Here is a 24,991-nt window from a genome sequence, read left to right on the forward strand (position 1 = left end):
TCAAGTTTGGTTGTTGCTGTTTAGAAGAAATTTTACTTCATACATAGAGATAATCTTATTAGAGAATCACCCTAAAATGAACCTGTCATCATGTCTTTTGACTAACTCTGAACTTGATCATATTTTAACCATTTTAGGGTGGACCAAGTCATGAAGAGTGAGAACAATATTGTCAGAGTTTTCCTTGCTAAGCCACTTCACATATTCAAAACTTACTCCCCAGTTCTCAGAGACCATCATGAAGCGTAAGCAATGACAACTAGGTTCCTTGAGAGCGAAATAATATTCAACAAATCTTACTGATAATTAAGAGTCCAAGTTGAAATTTTCTACTTAAATAACAAATGAAATCAGTGCCTTGGGTAGGTAAGATCATCCATGTTGACATGCAACATGCTGGCAAGTATAAGGTGTTCTACTCAACAAATTTAGATACCCAGTTGGGGTTAGAAATTTTAATACAAATATAAGTACTTAACCACTAAGCACACTTCAAAAGTAATGGATAAAAGTAGCAGTGAGTCTAATTGCTTAACCTAAAATGTTGAAATTTCATCTAAAATGGATGTTGCATCTGGCAGGCTCAAAGTGAAATTGGTTCTGATTGCGGGCTCAGCGGCTTAAGGCATAGTTGAGAGCTGTCATTGGGCCTCAGATTCAAGTACAAAAAAAACACAAGGCATAAAAGATAATTTTGGGACATATAGAATAAGACAAAAACAGGGTTGGAAATAGTGTTTCTAGGGTATCCCTTATCCAATCTATTTTCATAAATATGAAAATACCCTTTACTGATTAGTGTTAAATTAGTGTTAATTTGATTAATTAGTTGTTAATGATTGTAGTTAGTTTAGTATTAATTTAGGATAATAATTTTCTTAAAGATAGTTAGTGAGTTATTTTAGAAAAAGAAGAAGAAGAAAAGACGAAGAAGAGGAGGAAAAAAACTTTTTTTTCTTTTCTTTGAGATCTTTGTGATTATTGAGAGATGTGTGATCCAAATTTGAGTGAGGAAGGTGAATCTTCGTCACGTAAAGCTAAGAAAATACATATCAATTACGATGGAGATCCAGAGATGGCTTATTTGTTGGATTATGAAAACGATTTTACCCAAACTCAATCTCAAACTCAACTTTTTTCTCAAACTCAAGATGATAATTTTGTGGTGCAAAATCCCGAAGATGAGTACATGGATGAGGAACCCAATGCTAATAATACACAGGTATGGTTGTAGACGTTGTTTAATGTCCGTTTGTAGCTTGAATTCACCAAAAGGTTGGATTTTTGTATGTAATTCGGCGCAACAAGGTTAGGTTCGGCAGATATAATATATGCCGAACCTTGATAAATAAGAACAGTTCGGTTTGTGCAATTGAAATATTTATACGTCGAACTGTCATTCAATTATTTTCGCGCCAAATAATTTTCATGGTTCGGCTTGAATAGGAGGTGCTAATATCAGCCGAACCTTATACAATTTTTTTTTATGAGTTATAGTTTAATGTTCGGTTCACACGTGATACGGCCAAACATATATTTTTTGTTTTCACAAATTTCAAGTCTTATGTTTCGGCTTATAATATTAGTGCCCAATAAGCCGATTCCATGTATGACAAGTAGTTCGGATTTATAAGTCAAACACGAATGAGCCGAACTCTTGAGATCGGCTTGCAAATAGTACTGCGGGTGAGCCGAACCTAGCCCATAACATGTGTGATATTATTGTAGATTGTTCCTGAAATGGAAACTATGGGGATCAACTAGCGCCTTTTGATATCATTCATGAAGATACTAAAAATCACTTCCAAAGTGACTTGGTAGGTAACGTAATTTATGTTTTTATTAAATTTCAAGTATGTTGTATTCAAAATCATTAAGAAAACTTAACTTTTGTACTTATGGATATGTAGACGTGGAAAACTAAAGATGAAGTTGTTAAATTAGCTGAGGAACATGGTTGGAAAATCAATTGCGTCCTAGTTAAAGGTAGACAAAGATGAAAGGAGCGAGTTGATATGGTTTTTGAGAGAGGCGGGAAGAAAATAAGCAAGAAGAAAAAAGGTGAGGTGTATATTGGGAAAACCGGGAAAAAATATAAGACTAAAACAAGGAAGATAAATTGTTCGTTCAAGATCGTATTCAGTTGGAACATAAATGAAAGAGTTTTCACATTGAATAAAGATATGGATTGCCGTCATAACCACCCACGTCCAAAGGATCTTCATGGACATTATAGAGCAGGAAGTCTCAAAGCTCATGAATATGCCACTACGAAAACAGGTCCTATTAGTGAGCGTTCTTTTTTAGGGGCGTCACAAATAATAACTATTGAGAGAGTACTTACCACAAGCTTAAGAATAGAGGGAGCTATGCGAATCGGAAAAATCGGCGATTGACTCGGAGAAAATTTTATTTCTCAAATCTCGAATTCAGTGAAGTCTCAGGTGAAAATCATAATTGATATTTTCTATTCCTTGTTTATGATGATTGGTGAGTATTAATTGAAGTATTGGTTAATGGATTCTTGTCCAAAACCACTTTGATTAATCAAATATTATTGGAGATGGAGAATTTAAGTAATGAATTTTTTTTAGGAAAATTCCTTCGATTGAATTACCAGATGATTTGCATATTAAGAGTCTAGATCCATGGAAGTTTTCGCTTATTGGTAGACTAGATTTACAGAAGATTAAATTTGTAGATGTTGCAGTTATTTTAAGAAGTCAATGGAAATTATCGAGTGAATGTAAGCTTATTCCATTAGGAAGAGGATTTTTCACAATCAAACTAGATAATGAGAAAGATAAACAGATGATTAAATCACAGAGATGGGAAGTTCTGAATCAAGTCTTACAATTCAGAAATTGGGTTTCTAACTTTCGTCCTGCTAGTCAAAGAACATCAAAAGCAATGGTGTAGGTAAGATTTCCTGGTTTAGGATTGGAGTTCTGGAATGAGCATATTTTGTTCAAAATCTGTTAAGAAATTAGTACTCCAATTAAAATAGATAATGCTACTGCAAGATGTGAAGTGGATTATTATGCAAATGTTTTAGTTGAAGTTGATTTTTCACAGCATATTCCTAGTAAAATTTGGATTGGAATAAAGTTTGGAGGTTTCTTTCAAGATATGTTGATTCTTGATTGTCCGAAATACTGCTCATCTTGAAAAATTGTTGGTCATCTAAATGCTAAATGTAGAATAGAGAAATACAAGAAAGAAAATGATCAGCAGGAACAATTGAGGACTCAAACTAAAAACATGGAGGATAAGAGTAATCCAAAAGGTAAGCCTAATCTAATTCCTTTTGATATATGTGATTTTTCTTCTAAAAAAGATTCAGTTGTAGACTCTATTCAATACTGTGTGTTACCAAGTACCTCAAGTGCAGAAGTCCTATTACAACAAAGTAAATTTAGTCCTATGGAGAGTGTTGAAAGTGCAGAAGATCCTGGTGAAATAATAAAAGAAGTTTCATCCTCAAAAGTGGTTTCTACATCAAATGTGTTATCAACTCCAAAAGTGGTATTAACTCCAATGGTGGTCTCAACACCAAGAATGGTTTCATCACCAAAAGAAGTTAATGAAGTGGAAGTGAATAGCAACATTGTTTCATTTGTTAATGGAACAAATGGTACAGTAATTAATACACCAGTACAAGTTACTTCTTAGTCCAAAGTGGTGGAGAAGGAAATGGTTACTTCACAGGCTACTACATCTCATATTCCAAGTCCATCTGATCAAATAAATGTACCCAAACAAGCTGCTCTGAATAATAAATACAATTTTAGAAAGAATCAAGGTAAAGGGGGTACCAAAAACTCTCCACCTAAACAATGAAGATAATATTTTGGAATGTCAGGGGCCTAAGAAGATTAAAGTCTCGGGACAAACTTTGGTCTTTAGTTAATCAATTTAGTCCGTATTTAGTTTGGGTTGCAGAACCAAAAAACATTTGTAGTGCTTCCTTCTGTCAAAAGTTAAATCTTCCTGGAATGGAAAAGATGGTTATTCATAATTCTTGTCAAGGTAGGAAAGGGAATATTTGGTTGTTCCGGAACAAATGTATTGCACAGCCACAAGTAGTATCTTTTTCTAGTCAAATGATAACAGTAAGTGTTGGTGATGTTCTAGTTTCTGGTGTTCATGCTCATGTTAAGGTTGTTCAAAGGAGGTTCTTGTGGTCTGAAATGCAAATTATAAGTGATCTTAAGAGGCCATGGATTATCCTTGGGGATTTCAATGCAGTAATGTCAGATGAAGAGAAAGTTGGTGGTAGACTTCTAAATAGAAATGCAATGTTGGAATTTAATGAATGTATTAATCAATACGAACTTCTAAATGCTCCAAAAACTGGTCTTCAGTTCTCTTGGTCCAACTGTCAACAAGGTAACAAGAGGATTTTATGTAACTTAGACAGAGTTCTTTTTAATCAACAATGGTTACAAAAGTATGGGGATTGGGGATTTAAGGTTGGAATGAAGATTGTTTCTGATCATGCTCCTCTACTTGGTGGATGTGCAAGCATTCCTAAACCAAGAAATACTCCTAGAAAATTTCAAAAAATGTGGGTTAGTCCTCCTAATTTTCTTCAAGTAGTTGCTGAAAGTTGGGAAAACATAATAGTTGGTGATCCTGCTTTTCAATTTTTACAAAAGTTGAACTAAAAAAGGTTCTAAATGATTGGAATTGGAAGGGTTTTGGAAATGTTAAAGTGAAAATAAAAGAAGCTGAAGAGAGAGTAAAGGTTGCAACTGAATTTTCTGACAGGAATCCTTTTGATGAAGAGGCTCTCAATGACCTTGTAAAAGCTAAGAATGGACATGCTAGTAGAGAGGTCCAAGAAAATACTCTGTTAAGGCAAAAATCCAGAGTTAAATGGATTAAAGAAGGAGCATCTAATACAAGTTTTTCCACACAAATATGAATATTAGGAATGCAAGAAACATGATTACTGAAATAGAAGATAATGATATAAATGTGCTTGCATATCAGGATCAAATTGCTCAACATTTGGTTAATCATTTTCAGAAGAAATTTGAGTTTGTTCCTATGAATGTTGATGATGAATTGTTGGAGGTGATTCCAAAAGTTATTACTGAAGAGGATCAAAGAGTGTTAGATATAATGCCTGAAGAAGAGGAGATGAAGAAAACTATTTTTGAAATGGATCAAGATAGTGCTCCTGGTCCAGATGGCTTTTCTGGTATTTTCTATAGAAGCTGTTGGGAAATTATTAAAAAAGATTTGGTTGCTGCTATTCAATTTTGTTGGAGAAGAAGATTTATACCTAAAGGAATGAATTCCAACTTCTTATTCTTACTTCCTAAAACTTAAGCTGCAAAAACTGCCAATCATTTCAGACCAATTGGATTGAGTAATGTGATATTTAAAATTTTCACAAAAATAATTACAAGAAGAATGCGTGAATTGATGAAGAAATTGATATCTCCTCAACAGGTTGCTTATGTAAAAGGCAGAAGTATTCATGAGAAGATTCTTCTAGCTTCAGAGCTGGTAAATGAAATGAAATTTAAAAGAAGGGGTGAAAATGTAAGTATGAAACTTGATATTTCACAAGCTTATGACACTGTGAATTGGGATTTCTTGGTCAAGGTTTTAAAAAAAATATGGTTTTTCAGATAGTTGGTGTTAGTGGATCATAACCTTGTTCAAATCAGCAAGAGTATCAGTTTTATTAAATGGAGGACCTTGTGGTTTATTTCAAGTGGAAAGAGGGCTGAGACAGGGAGATCCCTTATCTCCAATTCTTTTTGTAATAATGGAAGAGGTGCTCAGTAGAAATATCACTGCCCTGGTGGAAAAAGGTAAAATGCAACCAATGGTTACAAAAAAGGTATTCATCCAACACATCTTTTTTTTTTCAGATGATGTGTTCATTTTTAATGGTGGTAGGAAAAGTTTATTAAATATACTTCATCTTTTGGATACTTATCAAGCTTGCTCTGGTCAAGTAATTAACAAAAGTAAGAGTAAACTATTTGTGGATGACACTACTCAACAAATGAAAAATCTAATTAGTGAGATTGTGAATATGGAGATTGCTAATTTTCCTGATAAGTATTTAGGTGTATACTTGGCTCCATGCAAAGTTACTTCTGCAATGGTTTGGTCTATAGTAGAATTGATTCAGAGGAAGTTGGCAGCATGGAAAGGAAGATTGCTATCTTTTCGGGATAGGCTAGTCTTGGTGAAATTTGTTCTATGCAGTTTTCCCATTTATAGTATGTCAATCTACAAATGGCCTGGTTCTGTGATTAAAGTGTGTGAAAATCTAATTAGAAACTTCTTGTGGACTGGTGATGGTGATGTTAGGAAGTTTAAGACAATTTCCTGGAAAAGAGTTTGCACTCCTTATGAAGAAGGTGGTCTTGGAATTAAAAGATTAAAGATTATTAACAAATCATTATTAATGAAGATGATGTGGAAAATCTTAAATTCCAAAGAGGAATGGGCTTTATTTTTCTCTGCAAAATTCAAGGATAGGAAGGGACAATGGACTTGTAATTGAAACAATCTACAGCTTGGAATGGCCTAAAATGGGCATGAAATGTGTTAAGAGAAGATATTAGATGGAAAGTTGGTGATGGCTCACAAATTTCTGTTTGGTTTGATACTTGGATTGACGGGAAGTCCATAATTGATACAATTGGTTACACTGAGTATATAACAAATCATATTGGAATGAAAGTTCAAGATTTGATTCAGGAAAATAATTGGTGTATTCCAACTGAAATTCATCAAATCCTTCATGGGGTGACCTTGCCGGTCATAAGTGGTGGGGTTGATCAAAGAATATGGTCTGTGAGCAAGGATAGAGAATTCTACACACATATGGCTGTGGACAAAATCAGACATAAAGAAGATGTTCGTCCTTGGCCTAAATACATTTGGCAGAACTTTTTGCATCCCAGCATTGCTAGCAACATCTGGAAAATACAACAAGAAGTTTATGTTGATGATGAGGTAATGAGAGACAGTGGTTTTGAATTAGCTTCTATGTGTTGCATTTGTATGTCAGCTCAGGATAACATGATGTACACAATGTGGGATTGTGATTTCAGTATTGCTATTTGGGATTGGTTGAATGATAGACGCATTTATGTGTCTAATATGTCACTATTGTATGTACTGTTAGTGCTGAATTTTGTATTTATTGTGTTCTTTTATGTTTTTGTAGGAATTTTTAGAGAAATAAGCCCTTGCGGCGAAATGGGCTCAAAAAGCAGTGTTTTTTACACCCCCAAGAAATGTACCGTAGGCACCCCATAAATGCACCGGAAGCGTCCCAGAAATGTCCCAGAGGAACCCAGAAAAATTACTATTTCCACCCCAATTACTATTCGCACCCCAGCACTCTGGATAAGGGGCACCTTCTTCAACAATTTGAATTTGTGTTTTGGCGGGAAATGAAGTTTTCAACTGGAAGAATTGTGATCGTCAAAATGAATGGGTTAGAGTGCGATTCAATCGCTCAAACTTGGTAGGAAGTTATGATTTATCCTAAGGAAGATAGTATGGGTGTCGAATTTGATCGGAATTGGCTGGAAATATCGATTTGATTCTCGAGCTCAAAACAGAGCTACACGGACTGAACACACCCTGTACACGCTGTTGTGTGTGTTTTGTCTATGCATGGAAGTGATTAAGGGACGTTCGACGACTTACTAGGCGTGGGAGAGCTGAATTGGAGTGTGCAGAACCAATTCTAACGTGTGACAAAGTTAATTTTGGAAATTTTCGTTATTATTGGCAGCCGAGAATATTTGGATTAAATGGAGAATATATGCAATCAATGGTCGGATTTTTGGATCCAATTCACTATAAATAAGAGTCAAAACAGTTTGGAAAAGGGTGTCGAGAGTTTTGGGAGCTAGGGAGAGCTAGAGAAGAAGAAATCAGAGTTTAACAAAACTCTGCTGCTGCTGATGATGATGATGAAGAACACGAAGAACGGACCTGCCAGAGAAGTCGTTCTTCAACGGTGACAGCGACAGCGGAGTGTGGGTCGTAATTTATTAAAGCAATTCATATGTATCGTTCTTATGTGACGCTTCATGTGGGTCGCACATTAGCTGTTTACACCATTTTCTCTTCTTCACATCATTTGTAAACCATTTTTGAGCCATAATAAATTATTTTGAGAGCATTTTTACTATGATGAGCTAATTCCCTCGTAACCAAAAAAATGGAGGAAGTTATTCACGCAACATAAATGGGTAACTATTTCATTTAATTATATAATTCACCAAATCGCTGCTTTTGCAGAGTTTTAAATTATTTGAATGATTGTCTTAATTATTTGTTATTCAGTTTGATAGGTTATGCTTGGTTTAATCTCTTGATAATCTATGCTTAAGGTTTACAAATAATGTTTGAGAATCTGTATGATTGATAGTGAATTAAAGATAAAAGAGGACTTAAGAATTGAATAGAGTTTTGAAATATTTATCATTCAATTTTGCATAATAGTGGAATCTAGTGTCTTGGTTACCTCTCGCACCCATTGTTAATAATTTTGTATATAATTTTATTAAACCTTTAAATTTAATCTTCACAAGTCCGAGAGTTTGAACCTCATTACTACAACCACGAAAAAATTCATATTCATTTTGCCGCCGACGCGGATTTGTGCTTAGGTAGAATTTTTAGGTTTTTATTATTTTTTTACTATTATTTTTTTTACGTTTCTTTTTGTGTCTTTGATTTACAGGTTCGAAGTGGAATACTAAGGACTTGGGAACAAAAAGCTTAAAGCTAAAAGCTAAAAGAGAAGAAAAAAAAGACAATTTTTTTTTAGGATTTGTAAATAGGCTTTATTTTTCATAATTTTTGTAATTTTTGGACTTTTTATTTGGACTTTATTCTGGACAATTGGACTTTATTCTTTTTTTTAACCCTACTGAAGGGTATTATTAAAAAAAAAAAAATTTATATAAACTATGTGCAGGGAAGGACGACGATTACTATATCGCCTCCGCCCCTCGGGTTCGTACATGACATAGGAGTCGTGGCCCGAGTCGACTTCAACGGTTCATCCCCCGTCTGGTACGGGAGGTAAGTCCATCGAAACACTCGCGAATCTCCTGTCAGCGGGTTTACTGTATTCCTTAAGTTGATTCATTGATTGAGGACGAATTTGGACTGTTTTTAAATTCCTAGTAAAGGGCAAGGCCTGGCCAATACAAGATAAGGGTTCGGATTTCATCACCGCTCCCTTCTTTCCCGCCTTAGGAAAACGAAACCTAACGCGAACCCAAGCTTTAAAATTTGGAATAGAACGAGACCGATAGGGTAACGAGCTTAATAGGAAACTCGTTCGAAAAATATTGGTTTCTCTTTAAGCACACTTCAAAGTTCAGGATGGTTTCTGTGAGTTGAATGCGTGACTGCGCCGCCTTCTAATGCGGTGAGGCCTTGGGTATCAAAGCTCTACTAAGCTTCCCTCTCCTCGATTCAACTTACATTAGCTCGGATTGATTCCAGAAGGGTGTGCTCAAATTGTAACGAATTCCTTTTCGAAGGAATAGAAGCTGGTCTAGAAAACAATCTAAGTGGAGCCATCATGCTTTTTGTTTGCTAGAAATCTTTAGGTTTGTTTTGGTGGAGTCGAGTCGGCCTTGTTTGTGGTTGTGTAGAATTCCCTTGCAATTAAGAATGTCGAACTGGTATGATAGAAGCCGATACAATGAGTATCGACCTGAATTTGAATATGGACATCATCAGTTTTATGACCATGGTGGGAATAGTAGTTGGGAACGCCAACCTTTTCAAGGTTATGGTTCATACCATAGTGAGCCCAATTACTATCCACACACGAATTGGTCTTACGAGCAAGAAAATCAGGAATATTATAGTACTAGTCATGCGTTTTTGGATAATTACTTAAAAACTAGTCCTGATTATGACTTTTCTAAACCTGTTCAATCTCTAGAAGAAACCTACCAACAAATTCGAAGGGAGTATGAACGTGCAGTTAGTTCAAGAGAAGAGAGTACACAACGGTCTAAGATATTCAATGAGACTTGTGAACGTATAAGTGTTACGCTCAGTGAAATTCAAGCACGTTTAGAGGCAGAAAATGAACAGTTAGCTAATGCTGCTCGAAATAATCTAAATTTCCAAAATAGGGTTTCTAATTCTACCCTTGATATCAAAAGTGAATATTTGCTTAATTTAGAGGACGAGGTTAGAATTGGTAACACTACTTGTTTTGATAAGGTTCGATCATTTTCATGTTATTATAGTGATGATTATGATGAGGATAGTATTGATGAAGAACATGAAATATGTAGGCATAGTGATCAGGAATTTGTTACTCCGATTGAGCTTTATAATGATGGTGTTGTTTCTAATACAAATCCAAATAATTTTAATAATTATTCACCTATTCAAAAGGATGTGGATTTGACTAGATATACCACCGTTTTAGACGATGTAGTTCATGATCCTTTAGCCTGCAGTATGTTGGATAATCCATTATTTGATGTGCCTATCAGTGAATCGGAGGAGGTAACTATGATTAAAACCTTAGTTTATGAGCCTTTCTCTGATAATCCTTTATATGATTGTGATGATGGTTTATATGAAAGAGTTTACCCTGAGAATATTGTTTTAGAATCTAGCGATTTACAAACACTAGTCTTAGAAGATGATAAACTCGTAGAAATGAGTGAGGATGAACCCAACTTAGAAGAATCTATTGACCATTTCCAGGAATCTGATGACCTAGAAATTAGGGAAGTCGTGACTACTCTTTCTAGAGACACATAAAACTCTAAGTTTGGGGGTGATTATCATTCTCCGTGTGCTTTAACTCTTAGAAAGTACCCTCCTATAGGACTTGACATTTGTGCCTCAACCATCTTACAAGATTATCTTCATACACGTTTTCCCAAACCTAATGATGTCCAGAAAGAAGCTCAGTTGTTAGAAACCCATCCTATGGTTGATGTGGTTAACCCAGGCTATGAGACCAAGATTGACTTTGTTTTCCCACCAAAAACTTTTCATATAAATTTCAGATGTGTCAATTATTAAGTTTTGAGACTAAACCTAATTACTTTAGGAGATTAGGGTCGACACATCTGTTTAAGGAAGACCACCACTCTCTTTGTGGTCAGCTGTGTAAGTCAAATCTGATTGACTTTAAGGATCCCCAGTTATTCAGGTTGTTATTATTTTTAATTGAGTTTTTCCAGACTTTTAAACCTAAACTGTTGGATCTTAGCTATGAGGAAGTGCATCCAATGAAAATATTCTATCAAGATCCTTTCATAGAACCTGAACCTGAACCACAATGGGACATAGGTATCTTAATCAGGAAACTAGATAAGGGTATGCAGTACATGTTCATTTTCTTGGATTGTTGTAGATTCCTTTTACTTGTGATAGCTCTATTTGGTTTCGATAACCCACAATTATTTCGTCTATTGCTATATGATTCGAGGTGATTAAACCTTTCTTAGTATGGCTGAAGACTATAAACTTAGCACTTCTTGGGAGGTAACCCAATCTTATGCAACCCGGTAATATCCTTACTTCACTCTTTTGCTTCAAATAGTAACTGTCTCTCCTTGTTCATGCTTTTAATTTCATCTTTAGAACAGGACAATGTTAATTTTAAGTTTGGGGGTATGGGAGAAACTTTTTAGTTGCAATAAATAAACTCCAGAGCCTAGAAATTTACGCCTATTCAGGATAGCACTAACCAATCTAAGTGGATGGAAACATTTTTGTTTTAGGAGTTGAGGAACCAATCTGACTAGATGGAAACATCTATAGAGTCTATTCATAAAAGCACAGAGCTCAGGTGTTATAATTAACATGATAGTTTCGCCATATCTCGTCGAGTCCTTTTCACTTTCTATTTTTAGTTTTCTTTTATTTCAAGTGATTTGGTGGGGCACACGATTAAAGTTGTTACCTTTGCTAGGGTGAAATAGAGTGTCTGAGTTACCTTTTCAAAAAAAAAATAATAAAAAATATATATATATATATATATATATATATATATATATATATATATATATTTAGACCAGACCAGTAGACCAATCGGAATAAATACTAACACTTGGATAGCAATATGTGTGTGTTCTCCCTGTCTCTGTCGCCTAAACAAGCGTGGAATGCAGGATCCACGGGAATCACCATGTAATCTGCTGACAAGAAACATGTGCTTCGGTCCACAAGGTCCAATCATGTTGTTAGTTCTTAAATAAATGTGTGTTTAATAAAGTCGACCACTGGTACCCTTGTATATGCCAGTTGTGTTGACCTAGAGTTAGGATTATTAACCACTGGTTCCCTTGTATATGCCAGTGTGTTAATATTAGTCAGACCGGTATCTCAGTCATTTAGGTTAGGTTCATCTTGGCAGAGGCCTTCAGACAGATATGGGAAACACCGTTCGCTTTTCAACCATCTACATTTTTCTTTTTCCATCTTCTTAATCTTTTCATGTGATTAGTCTGACTCCGAGTATGATGTCCATCGTGAAACTATCTTAGTAGAGCTCTGTCACTTATATGAATTTTAGTATGCTTGAGTGCAAACTCGTGTACAACAATTGGAATTTCGCATCAGGGTTCTTCCTCTTAGAGTCAATAATTGTATGCCAACCAAGGAGGTTCTTTAGTGCTTTCCAAGGTTTTGCGTAGATAACTAGGGTATGGAATCAAGGTTTTGTGGGTACACCTCTGGTAAACCCTCCGGAGACAACACTCCGCCACTAGGGCCACCTATGGGTTCAAATGTTTTTCCTTTCTAGAATAAATTTGCTCGAGGACTAGCAAATAATAAGTTTGGGGGTGTTGATAGACGCATTTATGTGTCTAATATGTCTCTATTGTATGTATTTTTAGTGCTGAATTTTGTATTTATTGTGTTCTTTTATGTCTTTGTAGGAATTTTTAGAGAAATAACCCCTTGCGGCGAAATGGGCTCAAAAAGCAGTGTTTTACACCCCGAAGAAATGTACCGTAGGCACCCCAGAAATGCACCGGAAGCGTCCCAGAGGAATCCAGAAAAATTACTATTTCCACCCCAATTACTATTCGCACCCCAGCACTCTGGATAAGGGGCACCTTCTTCAACAATTTGAATTTGTGTTTTGGCGGGAAATGAAGTTTTCAACTGGCAGAATTGTGATCGTCAAAATGAATGGGTTAGAGTGCGATTCAAATCGCTCAAACTTGGTAGGAAGTTATGATTTATCCTAAGGAAGATAGTTTGGGTGTCGAATTTGATCGGAATTGGCTGGAAATATCAATTTGATTCTCGAGCTCAAAACAGAGCTAGACGGACTGAACACACCCTGTACACGCTGTTGTGTGTGTTTTGGCTATGCATGGAAGTGATTAAGGGACGTTCGACGACTTACTAGGCGTGGGAGAGCTGAATTGGAGTGTGCAGAACCAATTCTAACGTGTGACAGAGTTAATTTTGGAAATTTTCGTTATTATTGGCAGCCGAGAATATTTGGATTAAATGGAGAATATATGCAATCAATGGTCGGATTTTTGGATCCAATTCATTATAAATACAAGGCAAAACAGTTTGGAAAAGGGTGTCGAGAGTTTTGGGAGCTAGAGAGAGCTAGAGAAGACGAAATCAGAGTTTAACAAAACTCTGCTGCTGCTGCTGATGATGATGAAGAACACGAAGAACGGACCTGCCAGAGCAGTCGTTCTTCAACAGTGACAGCGACAGCGGAGTGTGGGTCGTAATTTATTACAGCAATTCATATGTATCGTTCTTATGTGACGCTTCCTGTGGTCGCACATTAGCTGTTTACACCATTTTCTCTTCTTCTCATCATTTGTAAACCATTTTTGAGCCATAATAAATTATTTTGAGAGCATTTTTACTATGATGAGCTAATTCCCTCGTAACCAATGCAATGGAGGAAGCTATTCACGCAACATAAATGGGTAACTATTTCATTTAATTATATAATTCACCTAATCGCTGCTTTTGCAGAGTTTTAAATTATTTGAATGATTGCCTTAATTATTTGTTATTCAGTTTGATAGGTTATGCTTGGTTTAATCTCTTGATAATCTATGCTTAAGGTTTACAAATAATGTTTGAGAATCTGTATGATTGATAGTGAATTAAAGATAAAAGAGGACTTAAGAATTGAATAGAGTTTTGAAATATTTATCATTCAATTTTGCATAATAGTGGAATCTAGTGTCTTGGTTACCTCTCGCACCCATTGTTACTAATTTTGTATATAATTTTATTAAACCTTTAAATTTAATCTTCACGGGTCCGAGAGTTTAAACCTCATTACTACAACCACGAAAAAATTCATAATCATTGAACAGTGTCTTTGGTTTTACTAAACCAAAGTATTTTGAAGATGTTTGCTTGGCAGCTAAACAAAAGAGTTCATTTGTAAAGCAGGTCTGGATGATTGCAGCTTGTGCTACAATGATGGAATTGTGGTTTCAGAAGAATACTAAGTTGTTTGAGGAGAAAAGGCCAAACTTGGCTGGTCTCAAAGGTTGAATTCTGCAGCTGGTTCATGATGGTAGACATAAAATCAATGAAGTTAGCTGGAATCATCAATATGATTCTCAGGTGAAGTCCTTCTTCAGAATGTAAGGGTTGACTGAAGTGTTTTTCTAATTTCTTGCTTTTAGGTTTGTTTTAGTTTCTGGGCTCAGTTTGTTTGGGCCTGGTTTTGTCTTTTATTTTTGCTCTTTGTTGTTGGGTCGGTTCTTAGTCCTGTTTTTGCTTTTGCATTTCAATCAATAAAAAATGTGATTCAGCAAAAAAAAAAAAATTAAAAAAATGGTAAATATTTGTGAGGGTATTTTGACCAACCGTAGGAAACGGTAGGATCAGTCAATGGAAGAGTTTTATGTGATCGGTTTAGTGCTTCCGACATAAGAAATAATTTCCCGGAAGAGTAATGGCTGCGGTTTCTCAGTCGTCATTCCGTTATTTTTTTGCTTTATCTTCTCAAAAGAAGAAGTGAAGAACTGATAGCTAGGTTTGCTCTCTTGTCTTCTCTTCTGTGCTACCATCTTGTCCGTGTCTTCTCGATCTGTTGTTCCATTGATGGATCTGTTCTCTGAACAAAAGTTTTTTTTTTCAATTCTTCTTTCGATTTTGGTTCATAAAACCAGAAAATTCCTTCTTTCGATTTTCGATTTTGGTTAAGAACATGGAGAAGATTGAACTGTTGTTGAGTTCACGAAAAGAATTAAAGGGTTGTAGAAGACGGAGGATCTTCTCAACAACCATGTCGCGAAATAGGGAGAAGAACTAGAAATTAGGTTTTCTGAGTGACATAGAAATAGGATTTGTGCAGCGAAATAATGGGGGAAAAGATGAAATTGAAGATGGATAAAGCTCAATTCGAAGTTAGAATTGATTTAGGAAGAAAAATTTGAATGATGGGGTTAATGATGAATGTTTCTATCATCTCCGGTTCAGGTTAATAATTTTAATGGAGTCGAATTTAATTTTTTTGGAATAGCATAGAGTGGTGAAGATACAAATTGAAATGCTGCAGACCCTAAGTTTTTGCAGGTATCAGTATGACCCTGACCATTTTTGTTGCAACACTACGCTACAAAATTAAGAAAACATGTAATGTAAACTTCATATCGTATTTCCTAATGTTGCAGTAAAGACCAAGGTGCAGTCTCCTCAGTCAAGCCAACAAAAAGTTCTGAAGAGGAAGAGAATGTTTATTTCTAATCAGTTCAGAACCTCTGGTTGACGCTGAAAAAGTAAAGAGGTAAACAGTTTATGTTCATGTATTTTAACCATTACCGTACTGCTGTTAGAGCACTCTGTGGTTATTTGAATTGGCTCATACAAGATGTTTATTTGAATTGCATGTTTGAGGTTACTGGGACCTTGTTTGATCTAGCAAAATTAGGCTGTGAGAACATCTACGTTGGATGACCTGACACACCATTAGTTGGTGCACGTATTGAGTCTGTTATACAGACATACCAGTCAACGCATTTGTTCAGGAAAGGTAGTGAATAAACTGGTGAGCCCTCTCCCAACATGGAGTCGATGTCATAATATACAGTTAGGAAAGATAATGGTAGTAACTAGAGTCAAGTCACTCTACACAGCTACAAAATTAGCTTTTTTGTTATAGGTTGAGAAAATGATTAATTTGCCTTAGGAAAACATAGTCTGTTTACAGGACAATATATTCTATTTTTTATTTGGCTGACAGTGTTAATAGGAGGGAATCTAAATAAACTTTGGTACTGTGCAAACTCTTAATGCTTACATATAATTATTTATTGATCATGGGCAATGAAAGAATGGGAAAAAGGCTGTAATGCTGGATAACTTCACGTACACGCATATAGAATGTAAGCCTCTTTAACTTCATATGGTTGTGCAACTTGGCATAAGCAGAATTCTTGGTCCCTCATGGACATGTCTTGCAAATCCAAATTGTATTTTGTGGTGACTGTGTTGCTTCAGACTTGCGTTAAAATCCGTTGGTTGTGACTTTATTAGGTTGCAGATGTTAATAGGATGAATGGGTTGGTAACAGATCTCCAAATGTTTGCTCTCAAGACGCTTCAGATACCATTACCAGTACGGCGTCCCCCATCCGCAAGCCTGTCAAATGGGCATCCTAGTCCAGGTAACTTACTTAATTCACCATTTTCTTTATTTGAAGTGTTCGCCATGCGTGCTGTAGCAGTTAACATTGTTCATTGTCTGATGTTAATGATAAGCAATGACAACTTATCTTAATATTGTGTAGTTTTGTACCTGTTGGGACTACTTCCATGTCACTTTAATTGGTCTTACAGTAAGGTGATTGAAAACTTAGTCGCGGAGGATATCTCCTACTAGCAAATATTTTGGAGAGGAAAGATTTAGTTAAATAAGTGCTGCACATTAAGGGTCTCATTTCGCGCTATTATGTTAGTAGTAGTCTGACATCAGGGGTCAAAATTATGATTCCCATCAAATTTATGCTTAATCCTAATATGGTGTCTATTACTCAGTCCATCTATTTAATTTTTATGTGGTCCGACCCTTAATCATTATTGAAACTGTAATCGCAACGTTTCATGTTGTTTACCTGCTGAAACAACAGAACTCATGCCATCACCACTGCAACAGAGTTCCCATCACTTGCTTGTAGTTTTTTTTCTCTAGTGGTGATCTTTTCGTTCATATGTACATAAACCATTTTGTTTTTTAGCCACGTATAATAGAGCTTTCATGTTATTCAAGGACCAAGGTGTACATTTGATCTGCAACCATTACATAGAACAAGATAAAACAGCTGACCAGGATTTATATATTTGTGTATAATTGTGTATTAAAGTTGCATTCGAGTGATCTCAATTTATAAATTTGTTATGTGTTTTGCTTTTGGTGTTACAAATGGTCTCTATTCAAGAAAACATGGTTATGTCTAATTACTTGGCACATAACCAAACCCTTTGTTATGCAATTTGGTCATTTTGGCCTGTGTGTTTTGGTATCAAATATTTTTTTTACTCTAGTCCTCATACCTTACTTTGATTTTTGGCATGTGCTATACTGCTCCTTATTATGGTGTTTGGGTAGATTTGAAATTAAGTATATTGTTGTAAGGCATACATTTAGATCCACGATTTTACATCGCTGGTAGTTTTTGTAATGCCATGGCTAGTTCAATTCATATGCGGTTTGATATGCACAAATATGAAAATATGGTGGTAGACTTGCTAGCCCAGCTGAATTCAATAGATGGACATATTACGTTTTTTAGTTCCTTTCTCTTCTGAACTGAAGACTCATAGCAGCTGATAATGCTTGAAATGGTTTATATGTTACAGGATATACAAGACTGTTACTTCATCGACTGACACGGAGATCAGGAACAGTCCATGAATGGAAGATGTTGGTATGTATGAATGGGTGACTGATATACATGTGCTTGTTTTTTTTAATACAAGGGAATGGGATGATGCATTTTTTCGTTTTCATGCCATCAGGTGTGTTTAAAGTTTGTCCCAAACTTTACACAGACACTTTAGATGTTTTTAGGCTTAGTTATTACCTTTTTGAACTCTCTGACTGTTGTTCTATTTCCCAGATTTCTGATTCAAAAACAGTAATCTTACTTGCATATATGCAAGTTTCAATGTAAAACTTTGTTATGAATGCAAGTTTCTATTATTAAGTTTAGTTTCTTTTTTTATATATGAAATGGTGTAAGTTTATGTTCTGAAAAACCTAAGGTTTTTGAGGATTCTTAGAATCTAAAATCTGGCGCCGGTTACCGTTTACCGGTGACCAATATTGGAAGAAAAATATTAGTGAGGGTTTATGAAATCGTCACAAATACAAAAATCCGATAGGCAGTTGGAGCAAAATTTAGCCGACGATGGTAGTACAATTGGTGACGGCCAAGAAGCACCACAATTAAAAAATTTATTGGTGACGGTTGACCAAACAGCCACAAAAGAGGAAAATCGTCACAAAAAACATTTATGGCCCCAGTAGTAACGACGGAATTTCGCCCGTCACAAATGTGTTTTTCTGACAGTCTTTCTGGTAGTTGTGACGGTTTTCTTCTATTTATGACGATTTAGAGACCGTGACTAAAGGTCCTCTGTTTTGTAGTGTGCGGAGGTAGATAAAATTACACGAGCACGTATGCCACCTAGAAAAATTCTTAGCAAGTTGAAGGGCGGATGATAAGAACAACAAGACTATGTTGCAACAAATCTATAACGCGAGAAGTACTTTGAGAAGAAAGGATTTGCAAGGTAGGTTGGTGATGCAACAATTATTGTGGTTGGCGCAAATGAAGAACTATGCTTGCAAAAACAAATTGGATGAATTCGGCCATGTGACGCACCTTTTTATTGCACATCCGGAATGCGTAAAGTTGGCGTTTTGCTTCCCAGAAGTTTTCATATTGGATTGCACTTACAAGACCAATAAGTATGAGATTCCGTTGATGAATGTGGTTGGTCATACGTCAACCAAGTCACCTTTCACCGTTGCTTTTTTTTTTATTGCATGATGAGTTGAAAGAAAGCTATGTTTGGGCATTGGAACAAGTGAAGTTAATCTTCCGGAAGGATGCTCTTCCAAAGGTCATGGTAACCGACCAAGAGGCGGAATTGATGTTTGCTATAAGGAAGGTATTCCCGAATGCGCAAAACTTTCTTTGTACCTTTCATGTATGGAATAATGTTAGGAGAAAATGCCAACCGATAATTCAACCGCTCAAGTTGAAAGAGCTAGAGGTGATTGTTAAATTACCGGATGAAGAACGAGAAGTGAAGAATAAAAAATTCAAGAAAGCATATGAAGCTAATGAAAGGATGTGGGCATGTTTCTCGAACGATTGGGATGCTTTGCGATGGTCAATCGCCGAAGAAGTGTACGAAGAAAATGTTGAAAAAATCATTGCGAATTGGGGCGTCAAATACCAGGAAATCATTATATATTTACACAAGCAATTCTTGGATACCAAAAAACATAGATTTGTTAGTGCATTTAAAAACCACCACAAGCACTTCGACAACCAAGATACAAGTATGGTAGAGTCGGCTCACTATCGTTTGAAGAGGAATCTATTTGGGTGCGTGGACACGTTCGTCACGGTGTTTGACGCAATGGAAGACTATTTTATGAGTGATGTTATAAGAATTAAAACGTTATTCGAAAAAAGTCTAATGATGAAGCATGATGATTACCCGGATGATAAGTGGCTCCGGGGACTAACCCATACGGTCTCTCATTTGTGCCTTGAACTTATAATGAAGGAAGTGGATTTGATGGAAAAAATGGATGCTAACTCCCAAGAAGAGTGTGTTTGTAAAATGAGGGAAAGCATGAGACTTCCATGTCGGCATGATCTACTTCGGTACAAGGATTGTATGGTACCTTTTGAGGATATTGATTCTCATTGGAAACAATTGAGTTGTGATCGCATCCCCGACGAGGACGATAATGTAGATATTTGGGACACACCTTATGGGAAAAGGTTGGCCGAAATGTATCGTGGTATGTTCCGAGCTCAGAAACAAATCTTATGGAACAACATGATGCCAATCCTCTGTCCTCACACCCAACAAGGTATAAAAGAACCGGAAAAGGGGCCAAAAAAAGGTAGGCCACCCTCGAAAGAAACCCGAAAAGTGCAAAGAGAAAAAGCGTATGCTCTTTCCAAAACAAGGGGTCCTACCACAAGGGATCCATCCGGGGTAGAGTACCATGATGCAGAGTACGAAGAAGAAAAGAAGGAAATAGAGAAGTTAAGGATAGTGGTCCTTTATGTCCTCCCCATTGCAAGGAGACGTCAAGCTTAAGGGTAAGATGTTTCCATCTCAACAAATGAAAACAACAAAGAGAGCTCCGGTGCCCAAGCAAAAGGAGAAGAAAACCATATATGCGGATGGTAAAATGAAAGGTCCTAAAAGAGATAGTTTGGGAAAGTATTTGCGACCTACTAATATGATTTACAAAAACTACTTGCTCAACCTACCCGAAGCCATTCACGAGTATATCATATCTATGGACAATCTCGAAGGGGATGGAAATTTTGGTTTCCATGTGAATTATATCATATCTATGGACCTTTTAAAGATGGAAACCATCCGGTTGAGCAAGGGGACGAAGTGAATTATATAAGGAAAAGATTGTTACAAACACTACGCCGAAACAAAGACTTCTACAAGTCAATGATGAGAGGTGGCAGAGACCATGGGGTCGCACAAGTGTTCATTAGTTTTGAACGGTGTTTACATGGGGATATCTTCATCACAAATGACCATTGGATGCAAATGCCGATATGTGGGTTTTTAATTGTGGAGACCTTCAATTGCGTTGTTCATTCTTTTGCGAGGGATGGAAGTTGTTTCACCTACGCGCTGCACAAAACCTTTCCATGAGGATGTCAAAGATAAAAGACTTGTTATTGCATTTGTTCAAGGCTGCCATTATATTGGTCTCAAGCTTATACCCGGTTTCCCAATACCTCCATTGTGTCCTTTAGACTTTTGTCCTCTTCTTCAATAAAATTACTCGATGGATTGGTGTGAAAATTACGCTAATGAGATGGAGATTTGGAGAAGTTTGCATCCACCGCTTCAATGCGGACTAATAAGTCTAACGGATGATGAGGATGAAGATGATGAAGAAGATGTTTTTGAAGATGATGAAGAAGATGTTGTAAGGTTAGGATCACCCTAATACTTAATCTAATACATTGGGTGGATATATATTCTTGTTTTGCATTTTTTTTCATTGGATGCCTAGGATGATATGAGATTATGAATGTTATATAATGTTTCATAACGCGCATCTTATGAATTGAATATATTTTGTGGTTTTTTAAATTTTTTGTTGGTGCAAAGATTTAAAGAAAGTGAACTACGAGTGTATGGTTCGTCTAACCCGTAAAAATATATTTCAGCCGATCCTTCCAAGTATAGACATAATATTTCCCAAGTGTCATGGTTCGGCTTAACGATGATGATAGTTGTGTGCCGAACTGGCATGATACACATTTTCGCAACATACAGAGTAATGTTCGGCTTATCAGAGAATATAACTAATAAGCCGATCCTGGATTGGTTTCCCAAGTGTTTTGGTTCGGCTTAAAAATGATTATCTTTGTGCGGCGAACTTTCATGATGCACATTTTCGCAACATACAGAGTAATGTTCAGATGATTAGTAATATTCTCTAATAACCTAATCCTGAGTAGATTTCAGAAGTATGCGGGTTCGGCTTATTTAATGTATTTCTGTTAATAGCCGAACCGTAAATTGAGATTCATATGACTAATTCTTTTGAAATCATAAAATCACAATTACAAATTAACCATTACAAAATCACTAACCATTACAAAGTAACCATTACAAGATTCTAATAACCAAAACGAGTTATGAGAAACTTCCTAAGGATTTTGTAGTGAGCTTGGTATTTGAAATTTTTTCCTTTCCATTTTCGCCATTTCTGTAGAGCTCGAACAACAATCTCATCATTTGTTTCACCTTTAAGCCGATATCGATTGACAATTGGAAACATAGCTATGAAGTCCCTAACTTTTTTTTTTAATTGTTTCGATTCGACAAAACAATGATGCCCTATCCCGGTTGTTAGGATTACATGTTTCCTTGGTGAAGGATTCATGAATTCTAACCAAGTAGTACATACTCATTAGACCCTTTACCTGTCGCTCGACACCCTTCTCTGGATAGTACGTTACGTAATGTTTGCAAAGAGACAAATATTCTTCTAGAGTATAATTAGGACTAGAGTGTACTGTTCTCAGTGCATAAATTTATGATCAAGATAGATAAAAGTAAATCTGGGTTCCTAATGAACTCATCCTCTGCTATAAACTTCAGGTATTTTTCATTAAAGAGATAAGGAAGCTGTTCTTACACATTTAAAATAAATGATTGACCTAACAACAACGAACAAATAATGGACACGCGTCACTATCTGACCGGTTAAGCAACTACCCTATCACTAATAATCATAAGGTCACCCAAGTAGTACTATGGGCAGACACATGACTATGACATTGCCTACTGCTGGAGAAGATCCTTGTCCTCAAGGATAAAATTGCAAAAGTGTGATTTGATGATAGCCAAGTCCTCCAGAGTAGCAACCTCTGAAAAAGCGGGGGTCTAACAACCACACCCAATATTTCGCTTAGCAATCTGTATGGACAAACTCCAATATACTTTCTAGAGAATCAACTAGACAGTCAGACTCAATCTAGACAAAAAGTATATCAAAGAGTTTTTATCTCTATCTCTCGATTTAAATCTTACTCAAGCAAACTACGAGTCTCAATTTAAATACAAGAGATATAAACTTGGATGGTACCAAAGACCAATATCCAAGTGTCAATCAATTTAAATCAACAACCAAAATGTCGGATATTCTAATTGATTGAACAACGCACAACCTGTATTATTTCAACTATATAAAAAAATATAATGTGGAAAAGAAATAACACAGACACCAGAAATTTTGTTAACGAGGAAACCGAAAATGCAGAAAAACCCCGGGACCTAGTCCAGATTGAACACACACTGTATTAAGCCGCTACAGACACTAGCCTACTCCAAACTAACTTCGGTATGGACTGTAGTTGAACCCCAACCAATCTCACACTGATCCAATGTACAGTTTTGCTCCTACGTCTCTGATCCCAGTAGGATGCTATGTACTTGATTCCCTTAGCTGATCTCACCCACAACTAAGAGTTGCTACGACCCAAAGTCGAAGACTTTAATAAACAATTCTGTATCACACAGAAAAGTCTATGATAATAGAGAAATCCGTCTCCCACGAATATACCTATGAGTTTTGTTCCGTCTTTTGATAAATCAAGGTGAACAGAAACCAATTGATAATCCGGACTTATATTCCCGAAGAACAACCTAGTATTATCAATAACCTCACAATAGTCTTAATCGACTCAGCTAAAAAAGATATTGTGGAATCACAAACGATGGGACGAAGATTTTTGTGATTACTTTTTATCTTGCCTATCTGAGATAGAAATCTCAAGCCAATTATTACAATTGTACTCGTGCGATATAAACAACAAGATCAGATCATACAATTACAGTAAAAGTAGTATCGGTATGGCTTCATGATCCCAATGAAGTTTTAAGTCGTTAACCCGGTTTGAGAAAAAAAACCCAGAGGTTAAAAGAGAATCGACTCTAGCTTAGCACAACTAGTATCACACATAATGTGTGGGGATTAGGTTTCCCAGTTGCTAGAGTTCTCCCTTATATAGTCTTTCAAATCAGGGTTTGCAATCAATATTAACTTAGTAACAAAGCATTCAATATTTACCGTTAGATCAAAACCTGATTAGATTCAAGCTAATATTTATCAACCGTTAGATCGAAAACATAGCTTGTTATACACAAATGAAATTCACGTTCCTGGGCTTGTGTAACCGTACCCAAACTTGTCCATTAGTTGGTTTAACAGTAATTAACTAAATGGTTAGCCATATGATCACTTTCATATATACCATATTCTTCTTCACCATAACTAGTTCAAATGACTGAAATGAACTAGTTAGAGAGTTGTTCAATTGCAAGGAAATCTTATGTACTACACAAGACACAATTGAAGCAAAAACGATTTGATTCACATGAATCGGTTCATGAAATCTATAGCCACGGTTTTCACTTGCATTCCTTAGTTTATAAAGACAAGTTCACTAAACATCGTTTTTAGACATAACCTACTCAAGTTCGTGGACTGGGTTCGCGGACTTAAGTTCCCGGATGGAGTTCACAAACTCCAGCAGAAATTCTCGGGTTTGAGAACTTCGCCTGTTCGCTGACTGGGTTCGCGGACTTAGCTCATGCACTACTCCGGTTCACTTGATCAACAAAGTTCGCGAACTTCGGTTCAAACTCTAAGGACTTATACATATATGAGTTTCCACAACAATGCTTATATCCTACAAATGGTTATATAGTCTAAAATCTCATTCAATCATTGAAACATTCTCAGAGAACATTATATAATTTTTATTCACAAACCATTTTTCGTCAGAGCAATTTTCAAAGTGATTGAAACATAACATGACTTTCGTCACTAGGTAAATATGAACTTGGCTAAAGCGAATGCTTTACCAACATATATTTCGAGAAATAGATAGGAGAGGTCAACTCGGCTCGAAATACCAAATGTGTATAATCTAAGTCTATATAGAAAAACGACTTTTGTCTCAAGATAGGAGATAAATAGACTTTTGAGTGATAGATAAGTTCAAGTCTCCACATACCTTTTAGTCGATGAAGATCCACCAGTTCCTTGGGTAGTCCTTCGTCTTGTATGATGATTGTCATGGAGTTCTTGAGCTCAACTACACTTTCTATCCAAGTCCGAGACCTTAGCTATAGTAGGCTAGAAATCAAGACTTATAGTTTTGATCACTAACATTGAAAAACATGCTTGAGATAGCATCGCATGC

At 36.1% G+C, this 24,991-nt stretch overlaps 1 protein-coding gene and 1 long non-coding RNA gene across 3 annotated transcripts; both read left to right on the forward strand.

Annotated features, from left to right (window-relative positions):
• Positions 1–3,693: 3,693 nt before the first annotated feature.
• On the forward strand, positions 3,694–6,532 carry LOC113341748. The gene is made up of 6 exons (XM_026586506.1): positions 3,694–3,802; positions 3,943–4,571; positions 4,673–4,837; positions 4,996–5,206; positions 5,682–5,828; positions 5,889–6,532. Exons 1-6 carry the CDS (start codon positions 3,694–3,696, stop codon positions 6,530–6,532), a joined length of 1,905 nt encoding a protein of 634 aa, XP_026442291.1.
• An 8,424-nt stretch (positions 6,533–14,956) lies between these two features.
• On the forward strand, positions 14,957–18,198 carry LOC113341804. Of its 2 annotated transcripts, XR_003356144.1 has the most exons (5): positions 14,957–15,564; positions 15,663–15,775; positions 16,322–16,373; positions 16,525–16,654; positions 17,847–18,198. It is a non-coding gene; the product is annotated as an uncharacterized LOC113341804 (long non-coding RNA). The 2 variants fall into 2 exon arrangements; XR_003356143.1 differs by lacking the exon at positions 16,322–16,373.
• The last annotated feature ends 6,793 nt before the right edge of the window (positions 18,199–24,991 follow it).

Source organism: Papaver somniferum, unplaced genomic scaffold (genome assembly GCF_003573695.1).
Source record: "Papaver somniferum cultivar HN1 unplaced genomic scaffold, ASM357369v1 unplaced-scaffold_31, whole genome shotgun sequence".
Lineage (NCBI taxonomy): Eukaryota > Viridiplantae > Streptophyta > Magnoliopsida > Ranunculales > Papaveraceae > Papaver > Papaver somniferum.